At 36.2% G+C, this 14,078-nt stretch overlaps 1 protein-coding gene across 1 annotated transcript in view; it reads right to left on the bottom strand.

Moving 5' to 3' along the window:
* LOC113048013 (cadherin-like and PC-esterase domain-containing protein 1) overlaps window positions 1-14,064 on the bottom strand; it is a 42,780-nt gene extending 28,716 nt beyond the window's left edge. Inside the window, exons 1-4 of the mRNA XM_026209504.1 lie at window positions 13,286-14,064; window positions 7,144-7,315; window positions 2,423-2,517; window positions 1,727-1,808 (exon numbers count right to left, since the gene is read on the bottom strand). Of these exons, the coding sequence (XP_026065289.1) occupies window positions 1,727-1,808; window positions 2,423-2,517; window positions 7,144-7,315; window positions 13,286-13,576 (640 nt within the window). The 5' untranslated portion in view covers window positions 13,577-14,064. The remainder of the gene's footprint in view (window positions 1-1,726; window positions 1,809-2,422; window positions 2,518-7,143; window positions 7,316-13,285) is intronic.
* Between the last annotated feature and the right edge of the window lie 14 nt (window positions 14,065-14,078).

Below are 14,078 nucleotides of genomic sequence, written 5' to 3'. Positions count from 1 at the left end.
TATGCTCACCAAGGCTGCATTTATTTGATCAAAATATGGTAAAAACTAGGCTATATTAATCCTGTGAATTTTAAGCAGTCAATAAATGATGCATTTTGTCATTTTCTGGGTTTGTATTTCTGTGGCACTGCACAAGGTACTGTAGCTACCATTGCTAGACTCAGATCACTATTTGTGATTAGGATCACCGTATTGCAAAAATATATCTTAATTCAAGACCTACAAAAGTTAATGTGCGTGATTACTAGTCCTCATATCAGCGCATGCACAGCTCAGCATTTCTGAGTAAGTGAGTGGTTTTCTGGCAGTACTTTGCGAATGAAAATTCCTTCAGTGATTCCAGTCACCGCGTCACCATTTAATCAGAAACACACTATGTCTCACCAGCCTCAGAGAAAAGATGCCACCACTCCATACAGCTCAAGCAATACTTAATACTCTCAAACATGTCTATAGTGCACATCTCCAAACCTCGTTCAGTTAAACCACATGACACACCAGCCTTGGGCCCCAAAGAAACACTTGGAAAAACATCAAGATCTCTGTAACCCGTGCTTCTGCCAAAGTCAGGGTCACTCCCTACCTAAGTGTGTGAGCTATGCTGAGCTTACATTCAACTTGGTCACTGACCCGTCCATGTCATGTGTATATTTGTGCACTCTACAGTATGCCTGCCTTCCGATACCATTATAAAGAGGGCATCACCTGGCCTAGCCAAACCCCAAACACCAGGACTCAATTGTTCATATTTCTGTGGGTGTCGGGCCAACAGGAAGGACAATATTGTTTCAGGGTCAGAGACAAAGCCTCCTTTTCTGAAGCTGGGCAGTATTGATGCCATAGGGCCAGCGGGTGAAAAATCAGTAATTATTGTCATAGAAAGTAAGCACTGTTCTCCTCCTATGAGGTCTTTCAGAAGTGATGTTCATAATTGGTTCAAAGCAGTGAAATTAAGCGTGAACAGGTTCAAAGAGCTTTGTAATGCAGCGTTCTCACATATAAGAAGAAAGCGACTTTCTGAAGAAGCGATAACTCACTATGGCTGTTATTAAATGGCATTTATGATGTGCACTTGCCTTTTAATATCCCTGCAGCAGAGAGTTACTCACGGTAAATATCACCCTTGACACTGACCTTTATAAGTAATTACAGAGACAAGCTTAAAACGCTCCCATACACACCTGACAGAAGTGTGTCACAGACACACACTGCATTGTCGGAGATGTCAGTTAAATTAGGACTGAACTTTTTTTTAACCAATTAAAGTGGTGAAAGCGGTTGTTTTGGATCTAATGCTGTTAACTAAAACTAAAACTATTAAATGTAATATTTGGTAGTTGAAAAAGAAAACTGAGAAGATAAAATAAAAGCTCCTTCAAAATATTAATATAGATGATACTACAATGACTGATTGGACCCCATTGACTTTCATTATAAAGACAAAAACTGCTAAAAATAGGCAGCTTTGTATTCCACAGTTTGGAGTTAAGTTTGGAACCACATGAGGGCAAATAAATGATCACAGAAACTTCATTAATGAGAACTATCCCTAAAACATTTTTGCACAAAAGTCAATTTCATGCAATATACTGCATTCCTTTAAAACATTTCCTTTTGTCTTCCACAGAACAAAGTCATTTGAAACTGGAAATCATGTTGTGGCTGCAAAATTGCATTACTTTCTCAGTATCTGTGTTAAAGAAATGCTTAGAACATTGCTGCTCACCTGACAGCTGGCTGTCCGTCAGAAACCGGCAGACTCCGCCCATGTCCAGAAACACTCCTGCAAAGGCTGGTATTATGTTAACCTGTATGGAGATTTAACCCCGGAGGGATCAGAGGTCAGAGTTTAACCAAGACCACCATAACAGATAGTTTAAAAGCATTTCAAACAGTCAGCCTTCATTAATGCCTTAAGATCCCGTGAAATGACTAACAGCTTATGAACGAGAGTGATTTAATAACGGAGACAGTAAGTAGCAGTTGTTCTTGGATCACGTCCAGAACTATAACGGTCTCAGGAGACTCACAACAGCTGGGGTATTTAAGCAAATCTCATCATTATACAAGCATTACTAAATACAGGTTTCAGATTAATCGGAAGTAAAATTACAAGAATGGTTCAGGTTCTTATAGACTGGTTTTCTGCATTTAGAGTGTGAGATCAGAGGAGTTGAGGATACTGGATCCTGCATCCTGGTTTCTATAAAAATTCCTTTGAATCTCTGGACCAGATCTTATTTTACATGCATTTCAAACAAAAAACATTTGGCATTAGCACTTAGTGTTTGTTTGCTTTTCCTTCTCAGTGTCAGAGCTATAATACAATTTTTTTTTATCATTATTATGCATTGCATTGCATCATAAACTGGAATCTCTTCAAGAGCGCTGGATATAGGCTATAGGGAGTGGGTGGTCTTACCATTTGTTGGTGCTGTGGATGGGCGAAGTTGATTTTTCGCAGGCAACTTTTTTCAGAGCCCTTTAGGCATATCAAGATGGACCAGTCTCTTCCATCTGTGTTCAAGGGAGAATATATTTAGCAAGAGATTAAGTAAATTAAATAAAGCAATAAAAAAAGGATGGCAAGATCAGCGTAGATTATGTGTTGATGACAGTTTTGCCAAAAACAGAGGATTAATGCAGTGACACACACAGATTTTCTGCTATCTAAATGAGGACATAGACTTCTACTTTTTTTATTTATTTTTTAAAATAAATGTATTACAATTACAACTACAGACTAATACAAACCATATACAACCGTTTAATAATTTAATTATGTGTAGTCTAAATAGGCAGCAACCTACTGGCTATTATTATTATTAATAATAATTATTATTATTTATATTATTCATTTGCTGCTCGTTTTCTTAAATAAAAAATAGCTCTCTAATCCTTTTGTATTCTATCTGCCCATCTCGACTTCTGAAAGACACTGCCACTCTGAGAGGCTCTTTTTATACCCAATCATGTTAACAATTGACCTAATAAGTTGCAAATTGGTCCTCCAGCTGTTCCTTATATATACATTTAACTTTCCGGCCTCTTATTGCTACCTGTCCCAACTTTTTTGGAATGTGTATCTCTCATTATATCTCTCATTTCAAAATGTCTCACTTTCACCATTTGATACTTTATCTATATTCTATTGTGAATAAAATACAAGTTTATGAGATTTGTAAATTATTCCATTCCTTTTTTACTCACAGTTTGTAAAGTGTCCCAACTTTTTTGGAATCAGGTTTGTAAAATGTTATTTTATTTTGTATTATTTTTATTCATTGTTTTTAAGTGAAAGACATTTCTGTTGGAAATGCTGAAATACCATTACTTTACTGATAAATGTTTTTTTTTTTAAACTAGAACATTCCTGAAAGTCCCTAAAGGAAGGTTTTGTCATATTTAGCTCTTATAATACAGAAGGCCAACAGATGCGAAGTCCTTTTACAGGCCTAAATATGAGGATAAGCGTGGATTACTTAATGCTGTAGCAACACTACACACAGTCAGGAAGAATCTGAGGCACTGCCAATTTTCCTTTCACTGCCTTCATCTATACTTGACATTCTTTTAACTTTTTTAATTTCTTTTATGCAGCTTTAAATAAAGGAAGAGCATTCGTGGTTTTGACAAGACATCAAAGACACATAGTCCCCTACACAACCTCTCTGTATGCAAACACTTATGATTTATGAGTACATGACAGCTGTCAAATGTCCTTTATACTGCTTTTATTAACCAACCAGAAAAATTAAATAAATAAATACATTTGGAATTTTTAACAAGTTTTAATACAAATAATCATACATTCCTACTAACTAATCTAATCTAAGACCAAAAGGAAGTTGATTTAGGAACATGCTTTGTATGTGCATGTGTAATGTTTAATGCTTAAAGAAATTAGAACCATTGAATTAAAAAAACTTCAAATTCTTTCAGAGAGAGAGAAACTGGAAAAGGCACATCTGGTAGTTATTGTGGTGCTCAGGATTGCTCCAGGAAATGGGTTGGTGTGTATTTGGCATAAAGTCCAAACGTTTTGTGCCTGAGTGCCGTCCCAGCCCAAACAACAGGAAATACTGTTTAAAGCCAAAGGGAATAATGGGAAATCAGCCTTCACGTCTCTCCTGATACACTCATGATAATTTCAGCTCATTCTAGATTCTGACAGTGCTGTTAACAGCTCATCATTTCTAACCAGTTCAATGCATTTTAATGTTTCTGCTTGACTGTTTTCCCATGATTCCCAGTGGTGTTCCAGGCCAAAACCTAAGATACAGTTTATAAGTGCTGCATACCAAACAAGCCACAGTTAAATAAGCATCTTTATTATGATCTGTACTGACATAACTGTCACTATGTGTAAATCTACAATCATCAAACCTTTTACAAACATGCATATTCACACACGCTATATACAGTACACACAGTTTCATGTCCCAGTAATGTGCAGCACTGGAAGGCTCTGTTGCCTCCAGCATTCCTGGCATTAAGATAAGTGTGTGTTTTATCAGTAATGTTTCTCTGTATGGTTCTGGTAAAGCTGTTGGCCTGATGACCTCAAAGTTTTTGATATGTCTGCAGGCCAACCCGTCAACCTGAGTGACAGCTGTCGACAACCTGTCTTTGTCCGCAAACAAACACCTGCTTATCTAAATCACATAATACACATGCACATACTTGCGTGGTCTGGTCTGAACTAAACTAAACTAAACTATAATGGTATAGTGTTGTTTAAAAAAAGTCATATTGAAAATCTAAAACAATTTTAGGAAATCAAATGATTTTATGTGCAAATCTCATTTCTAGGTCTAGTTAAAACTTTTCCCTAAAATCGGGGTCATTTTGTCAAAATGTATATTCATTTGAAAAATGTACAAAAGAAGCATTTTCACTAATGGTCTCAGATGTTTGGACCTCACTGTATTTTGTTTTGGTTTTTCTCTTCTTTTTTTTTTACCCAAAATAATATGCCATTACATACTTCATTCAGGAAATGTGGCTTTCAAATAGAGTCAAAATAACTCTTTTGAGAGAGAAATTAATTATTTTTATATTGAAGAAAGGGGTCAAAATAACATTAAACTCAATCTCAATTTGTGGTAATAAAGTTGAATAATACTACTGTATGCAGTAATATGATGATTAGGATTAATATGGCCATATGAATGATTGGTGCTATGTAAGTGAAAGACATTTACAGAAACTAAATGACACCGTTCACTATAGAAGCCTTCATCTCAGTCACCTATCTGTGTCCAGTCACGATCTGGAGGAGGGGAGGAGGGTTTTAGGACCCCAGCTGTGACTGTGAAGCAGTGCTTAAACTGAGCTGGAGACCAAATTAACCCCTGAACCACCTGACGGTGGACGGGAACAACAAACCTCTGAGTTCACGAGCCAGCAACAAACAACGGTTCTCTGGAATACTTCATTCTTGATTGGTCAATAGCAGCATTCTTCTGTGGTCAAATATTTTTGTATAATAAATCAGTAAACTATAGTCCCTGGAAACCAATCAATGATACCTCACATACACACAAAATATTGATAAGACACATACGAATCAAGTCAGAGTTGGTTGGAATACTTGCGTACTACATACAGTAATATACAGTATGTACTGTGTACTGCATACTCACAAAATTTTTTTGAAACACTACAAGCAGTATTCAACAGTAAATATTTAAAACAGTAGTATGCTTCAATGTAGTGAAATGGAAATAAACAATCATTTCACGTTTGATTTAATTATGAGTTAAACTAAAATTCAATTCAATCAAATAAGGTGAGTACAGTGATAAAAACGGATAATATTTATTTTTGTCATCCCTTCCAGTTCCTCACATTAGAAACAAATGGTTAAGTCAAGTGCAGTGCATTTGCAGCATGCTTAGGTTGTATACTACACAGTTTGGTGAATTTAGCTCACAGCAGGCTTGGTTCTAAACATACCAAAATCTGTCCTGAAACCATAGCGTTTAAAACATGCATTCATATGTTAGCTATGTTCTCAACAGCACATTAACATCATATTTTTAGCATTTTTAGTATAGATTTTGTATGCAGAACATATTTTGTGTATTATATGCATATATTCTGTATGCATAATTAAACACAGATGTCCTATTACATATAACACAAGTTGCAGTGCATAGCATACTGTTTTCATACTGCAATGCACTTACTTAAGCTTCCAGTCCCAATGCGGCAAATGAAACGTAAGTAATTTCAGCCATGATTTAACACAAAAAAGGATTAAAAGAATAGTTCACCCAAAAAAGTCTGCTGAAAACTGACTAACCCCTCAGGCCATCCAAGATGTAGATTTTTTTTTTTTTTTTTTTTTATCAGAATAGTTTTGGTGAAATTCTTTAATACATCACTTGTTCACCAATGGAACGTCTGCAGTGAATGGGTGCCATCAGAATGAAAAGTCAAACCGATGCTAAAAACATCACAATAATCCACAATTAATCAACTCCAGTCCATCAATTAACATTGTGTCAAGCAAAAATCTGCGTGTTTGTATTAAAAAAATTAAGACAGTTTAATTTCAAACTGTAGGTTACGACTAAAATACGAGTCCTCTGTTCACTATATTATGAATGAAGAAATTTGCCCAGAAGTTACCGTTTAAATTTAAAAAGCTTTAACAAACAGCTTGTTTCTCATAAACACAGCTTTTCACTTCACAAGGCATTAATTGATGGACAGGAGCCGTGGGAATTACTTTTGGAATAATGTGATGTTTTTAGCATCTGTTTGGACCCATTTGCTGCAGAGGATGCATTGGTGAGCAATAATGTAATGCTAAATCTCTCTGAATCTTTTTTGATGAAAAAACAAAACAAAAAAACTACATCTTGGCATGCAGGTAAGAACATTTTCTGAGTGACCTACTCCTTTAAAAATGCTAAATTAACATTTACTCTTCATTATATCAAAGCTGCTAACCTGACTGAATTAGGTCATGGGATAACCGTTTATAGTTTTGATTATGCATACATTTACTACATACAAGATGACAAAAATAGGCAGCATTCAGTGCACTGTAAACTATGCAGTAAGTACTACAGTAATATTCCAAATATAACTTGGATTTACATCCAAAAGGACAGGATGTCCCCCTCCCCTCACCTCTTCTGTCCTGTCTGAGTGAGGCGCTGGTCTCTGCGTAACGGGCCTGATCCACTCGATACCCCTGCTGCTGTAGGACTCTCTGGTACAACTGGACCTCAGTGTCCGTCGGGGCATGTTGGCCCGTCAGAATAATGGCTTTTCCCACACAGCTGCGCTTAGAATGATAAACCTTTGAGAAGGAGGAAAGAAAAACAGTTTGCAATCGTATTTATTCTTGACGTTACTTCCTTTAAAACAAAAACAAAAATAAGCACAATAAACCTGATTTGTACGTTACATATGCTCCATGAAGTTCAAAACAGGGTTTTGTCACATGTGAGGATCACAACAGCAAGGGTTAATCAGAAAAGCAGCTGAGCATTTCAAAAGTACCCATAATGCAGTCTAGCATGGCAATGACCTCTGTGGGCCATCAGGTAGGGAGGAGGGCTCTGAAAACAGGATTAGATGACAGCGGACTTCAGATGCCTGGATGACGGCTGCTGCACAGGAGAATTTTAGGATATGGTTCAGTTTAGCACAAGAGGAAAGCCTGACAACATGAGCCTTATTAAAAGCCATATTAAACATTGCACACGATCATCCAGTTCAGTGTTGCATAACAGAATCAGAGGAACACGGCGTTATTTGGACAGAGCTTCAGCATGGAGTGTGTGACTGAGGAAGGCAGGGGAGCGTTTCCTCTGCTTCAGCATGGATGATACGGTTCCCCTTTCTTTCTCTCTGCATGTGTTCATCTTTTTCTGCCGTCATGCTGCGCTGTTCTCTCTCGCTCTCTCTCGGGGGTCTACTTCTCTTCTGCTTGTAAATGTTTCCATCTGGGAGCTCAGCCACTTTAATGAAAGGGTCCTAAATGGACAAAATCAACCCCTGAAACCTCATTTATTCTCCAAAGCAGACTCTTTACTATTGTATAGTAAATATTACATAGCTTAGGGATTTGAATAATAAAACCATAAACAACTTTGACAAACTCCTATTAGAAAATATAATACAGTATACATCAACAACAATATAATTATATGATTATTAATATTTTTATTGCTGTTGTTATTATTATTATTATTATTATTATTATTATAATTATTAACAACACTGGGGTTAGATGCGCATTAGTTTTAGTTGTACATTAAGTAACATTTTATTTCTAGTTATATTTAATAAAAAATTTTTACATATAATATTAATATTAGCAAACATCAATACATATAATTTTGTAATTGTTATTATATAATAAATCATCATCAACAACAACAACATTTATAATAACCCGTATTTTCCGAACTATAAGTCACACTTTTTTTCATAGTTTGGCTGGTCCTGCGACTTATAGTCAGGTGCGACTTATTTATCAAAATTAATTTGACATGAACCGAGAGAAATGAACCAAGAGAAATGAACCAATAGAAAACATTACCGTCTACAGCCGCGAGAGGGCTGGAGACGGTAATGTTTTCTCTTGGTTCTTGGTTCTAAATAAATGCGACTTATAGTACAGTGCGACTCGAAGACTTGTTTTTTCCTCATCATGAACTATTTTTGGACTGATGCGACTTATACTCAGGTGCGACTAATAGTCCTAAAAATACGGTAAATAAAAGGCTTAGATATACATTTCTACAATAACATATTTATTTTTAATTATATTTAAGTATCATATTTACATACATTATTATTAGTGTTTGTAAACTAATACTTAAATATATTAGAATTATACTACTATATAAATGCATATCTTTTTTTAATAATTATTAATACTATTATTAATAATACATTGTTGTAGTAAATATAATTAAAAAATTACAACTATAGAAATGTACAAACATTTTATATCAACAACAGCAATGATAATAATAATTAATATTCATAATAAATATTAGCTGTAGCACTACTAGTAGTAAATATGATTATTTTATTTATTTATAATAAATATTAGAAGAATATCAGGACATAAAAAACTAATAAATAAATAATAATAAAAAACAACATACTCTTACATTGAAGGATGGACTTAACCTATATCTAGATACTAGAATATCGGAGACTTTTAGCCGCCTAACAAGTAACCATTGAACATAACCATCTATAGCAGCTTGGCAACTACAATCAACCCACAAACGTCATGATGGTGAGTTTTGCACAAGCCATCACCGCTAAAAATATAGTTTATAAATGTTCTCTTTTCTTTTCACCTTCTAAAATTCCAGCTTCATCACCAACTGAAAATAAATAAGATGCATCTCATTTCCAGTCATGCTTAGTTTCCCACTCTTTGTTCCCTACATCCCCCAGTCTGTCTCTCCTCGCATCTGCTCCCTCTCTCCTGCCCCTCTGTGAGACCTCAGGCTGCAGACACTAATATAAAACATGCAATTACTGGACTGCATTCATTTCACCCTCCGTGTCTGGGACCAAGACACAAACATCATTACTTCATTAAAGCGCTGCCTGAAACAGCCCTGCGCTCAAAGGAAGTAATAACAACCAATAAGAAACATCTCACGAAGAAAGAAGGAAATAAAAAGGAAGTTGGAAGGGAGAGGAATAAATATATATTTATATCTATAAAACCAAAAGAGCTGAGAGAGCAGAATGATACATTAACTTAAATAAGATGTGAAATTAAATCCTCTCAGGGAAATCTTCCTTTAATTCTCACCACATAAAAACAGGACGTGAATATACACATAAATATTAATTTAGTCCTCTGGTGCAGGGATCTGTGGAAATGCAGTTAAATCACAGCTGAAATTGCTCTTTCGTGGAAAAGCATCCTCTTTTGTTGCTTACTTGTAAATGATGAACAAGAAACTGTCATTTTAAACTGGGAGCCAGACATAGAAATCCATGCAAATGAGAGACAGAGTAGATGGTGTTTGGTATGTGCAACTGAACTCTATAAGAGTTTGGACTACAAATCTATCCTACTATCATCTTCAAAAGCCATCCTCCTAAAACCGTCCTCAAAGGGTCATGACTTTTACAGCACGCATGGTGCAGAAAAACACACAAAGACATATGTGCACATGCATGCCATACTGACAGAGGAAAAATGACATATTCTCTCTCAAACACAAGCACACATATACAAACTCACAAGTGTAATACCACGAATTAAAGCTAAGCATAACAACATCTGTACTCAGATTCAAACAACTCAATCCTCGCATGCCCTCTGACCCAGTAAACACACATACAGAACAGACCACCCTGACTGATATGCAGAAATCCTACACACAACCTTAAAGTAATGTGGTGGTACTGGTGATTGCATAATATTATTTCCATGGTTAATGTTTGGTTGTGAAGGCTAGCAAAACATTCAGTGCGCTAGTGTAAAATATCCCGAAGTTTGTGTGTGTGTGTGTGTGTGCTCAGGATAGCACTTGGAAGTTAGTGCCCATGCCAAAATACCATTATCATCTCATAAACACTACTCTGTTTTCTTACGTCAGCGATGTGGAAAGAAAAGCCAAACAAAATTAACATCATCATTAAAGTCACTCAGAACAATTATGCCTTTAAAATCTGACTGAATGAGTTACATTTAGAGCAGCTGTACTCTCCAATATGAATTTTTTTTATATATATTATGTGTGACTCTGTAAAAATGAACCAACTTGCTATATGCATCCAGTTAAACGAGATACACTCTCACACATATATGCCTTCAAAGCACTGTAAAACACACACTTGTGATTACACCCTACAATCCAGATTCAATGTTTGAATCCAGTAAAAAGCACAGCTGGGTCGGGTTAACGTCCTAACCTTCAAGAGAGCACTTGAGATGTGGAAAGAAGGGAGAAAACAAAATGTGGGCTCTGTTAGTATTCAGAGGAGACCTTGAACTCTGCTTGTCCATGCAAAGTGAATGATTTACTTGAATAAAAACATTTGGCATTGGCTCAACATTTTATTCAACATTAATGCTTAGCGTAAATAATAATTATTGACTAGAACAACAACAAAAATTATATTTTTTTTTAATCTAGAATAAAAATAAATCACTATTTAATTCTGTATTTATATAAAAATATAAAACTTATTTAAAAAATAAAATATTTATATGCATTTCTAAACAAGCAAAAAAAAAATAGTGCAGACTGTGTGAGATTAGCATGCGACTCCGACGCTCCTACTGGCTGTTAAAGTGTGATGTCTTAACATATTAGACTGACATATGGCAGCAGTCAAAGAATTCATTCACATTCAATGTGCGTGTGTGTGTCTATGTGTGTGTGTGTGTGTGTGTGTGTGTGTGTGTGTGTGTAAACACTAGAAGTTCATCCGCTGAAAGTGAATGCAATTGTCTGATCCTGGATCAGAACCAGGTGGTCCAAAAGCACAGACAGACGTGACTTTGTTAACATGAATGAACGTCCTCCAGTGATCTCCAGGGACAACGAGACAGAATGGTTTGCGGGATGGGAAAACATTTTCACAGTTTTCACAGTATGCACAGCAACAATGGGAATAGGCATCTTCAAATGAACCTTACGAATGTATGTTAATGTGAAATGACATTATGCTAATTCACACAACAAGCATTATGTGCTGTTGCTGAGAGGCTGAAAACACCAAACAATAAAAACTCCCACACACTCACAGTCATGATGCCCACAAATGCAACAGGTAATTCTTCAATTCCTGCCCAACTCCGTTACCTACGTGTTTATGACTTTTTATATGACAGCACCAGACACTGCAGGGCACAGTCTACTCTCCAAACACATCAGAGAGCCACTGTTAGTCACACAGACTGATAACTCTATCCTAACACACACTCACACTCAAGTAAAGTTCACTAACAGCTGATTGAGGACAGCTGTCATGGCTCTCAGTGTTGACTCCCCGCAAGGAGTTAGTTAGTGCAGGATTATGGGAAGGCATACTGCCCCAGTCCCGGCTTAAAAACTAAACCTCTCTCACCTCTCATTGATTTCCTGCGCTCATCTTCTGCCTCACTGCCCCTAAATCTGTTTTCCAGTTTTCTCTCCCTCTCACTTTTTTTTGCACACATGCTCCACCTCCTCGTACAGAAGTCGTATATAAACCTGTGGCTGCATTCTACATGACAGCCGTTCTTTATTCCCGGCATCTCTTCTCAGATCTTTCTATCCCGTACTGACATAACACTTCCCCACAGACGTCAATCATCCCAGCACTCGAAAGAAAGCATGTGTGTGCTCATAAATAACCCCTCCTTCGTGTGCTCTCTTAAACCAATGAATGTTTCTCTTCCTAAAATACCTCCCATCATAAATAAACAATAGGTACTCTCTGGCTATTTTTAAGGGGGGAGATAAATATCCCAACACAACAGCAAGAAGTCACTAGAACTTAAGAATAAAGTTTTTTGATTTTGATTTGTTGCACAGCTGATGTTGAGCAAAACATCCATTGTTTTGAACTCTATAGCACTACCTGGAAATACAACTTCAAGGTTATTTTTCATAGATAAACTATGAAAAATGTAATGTAAAATAACTTTGATGACAAAATGTTTAAATGTTAATATTGTAATCGTATGAGCACTAAATATTTTCAGTATTATTAATAAATATTTTCATTATGCATTACATGTAAAATTAAATACATGAATAATACATAAACTAATAATTCAATTTAAATAAATTAATGCTGTAATGAGTTTTAAATATCGTAAATATTTTTCAGTATTATAAATAGCTCTTTTAATTAAATATTTAAAGTTAAATATATGAATAATACATGAATAAAATATAATGCTGTAATATGAATATTAAATATTAAAATTGTGTCATTATTCTAAATATATCAATTATGCATTAGATTTAAAATGAAATACAAGAATATTACATTAACAATAACTAAAGTAATATAAAGCAATGCTGAGTATTACACGATAAAAAGTATTTTTCAGTATTACAAATAACTATTTTAGGCTATACATATATTATATTTGAAATACAGGAATTATACATTAATTAAACAAGATAATGATTAGGCCACTAAGACTTAATATAATAGTTTTGGATTTTTATAATAACTACCTATTTATATATTTTATTCTTGAATAAGAAGAAGAAGAAAAAAGAAGAAATAAGCAACGATAAAATAACAAACAGCTTTCAAACAAAGACTATAGCCTACTTACAAAACGATCTGTCTGTGATGCTTCAAGTAGAGATATGAGTCTCTCTGGGTTCTTGAGGAGTAGTTTATAATCAAACACCGCAGATTTGTTCCTTTGGTCCCGATGACTGGACTTGAACTCAGTTCTGTCCCGGTCAATAGTCACAGTGTGATAAAACAGCCCAAACGCTATCCCCAGCAGCAGAAGGGGACCCGTGCAGTACCTCCGGCGGAGTGCCCAGATCCCACGGAAAATCATTCCCACTTCTGCACAAACGTTCCTGGCTAGAGTCAAGACACATACACATACCATTGGGAATGTGCGTTTGGTCCCCACATCATCCCTCCGGATCACGCTCAAACACACAGTTCAGGAATCCCACGCGCTGTGTAAATGCGCGCGTATCTGAGAAACGCTTCATAACATGATCGTGTAAACGCTTGAATTAATTCGACGTGCGCCAGAGCTGGTTGTGAAGACTCGTTTTCAACGGCCCGGGTATCAAAACAGAGGGGAAAGTTTCTCTGAAGGCTTCTTTCCTCTTCTTAAAGCTGCTGAGCCCCGAGGTTGATTAAAAACACTCCCGAGCAGAGGAACCTCATGACTGAGAGTAATGATACGCCTCCTTCACGCTGAACGCGCTGTCAGAGAGCGCGTGCGTCTCTTTACCAATCTGCGGCGAATGTGTGGGTTCGGCGAGGCTTCTCAAACATGTTAAAATTAAAGGCATTTTCACACAGGACGTGTTTAGCGGTCATTTACAATCCGTCTAAATCGTCGGTCAGTCTAGACGAGCGAAAGGCACTGTTTTCAT

Source organism: Carassius auratus, chromosome 29 (genome assembly GCF_003368295.1).
Source record: "Carassius auratus strain Wakin chromosome 29, ASM336829v1, whole genome shotgun sequence".
Classification (NCBI taxonomy): Eukaryota; Metazoa; Chordata; class Actinopteri; order Cypriniformes; family Cyprinidae; genus Carassius; species Carassius auratus.
Note: the sequence above shows the minus strand (reverse complement) of the source record. Positions and strands in the feature narration are given on the sequence as shown.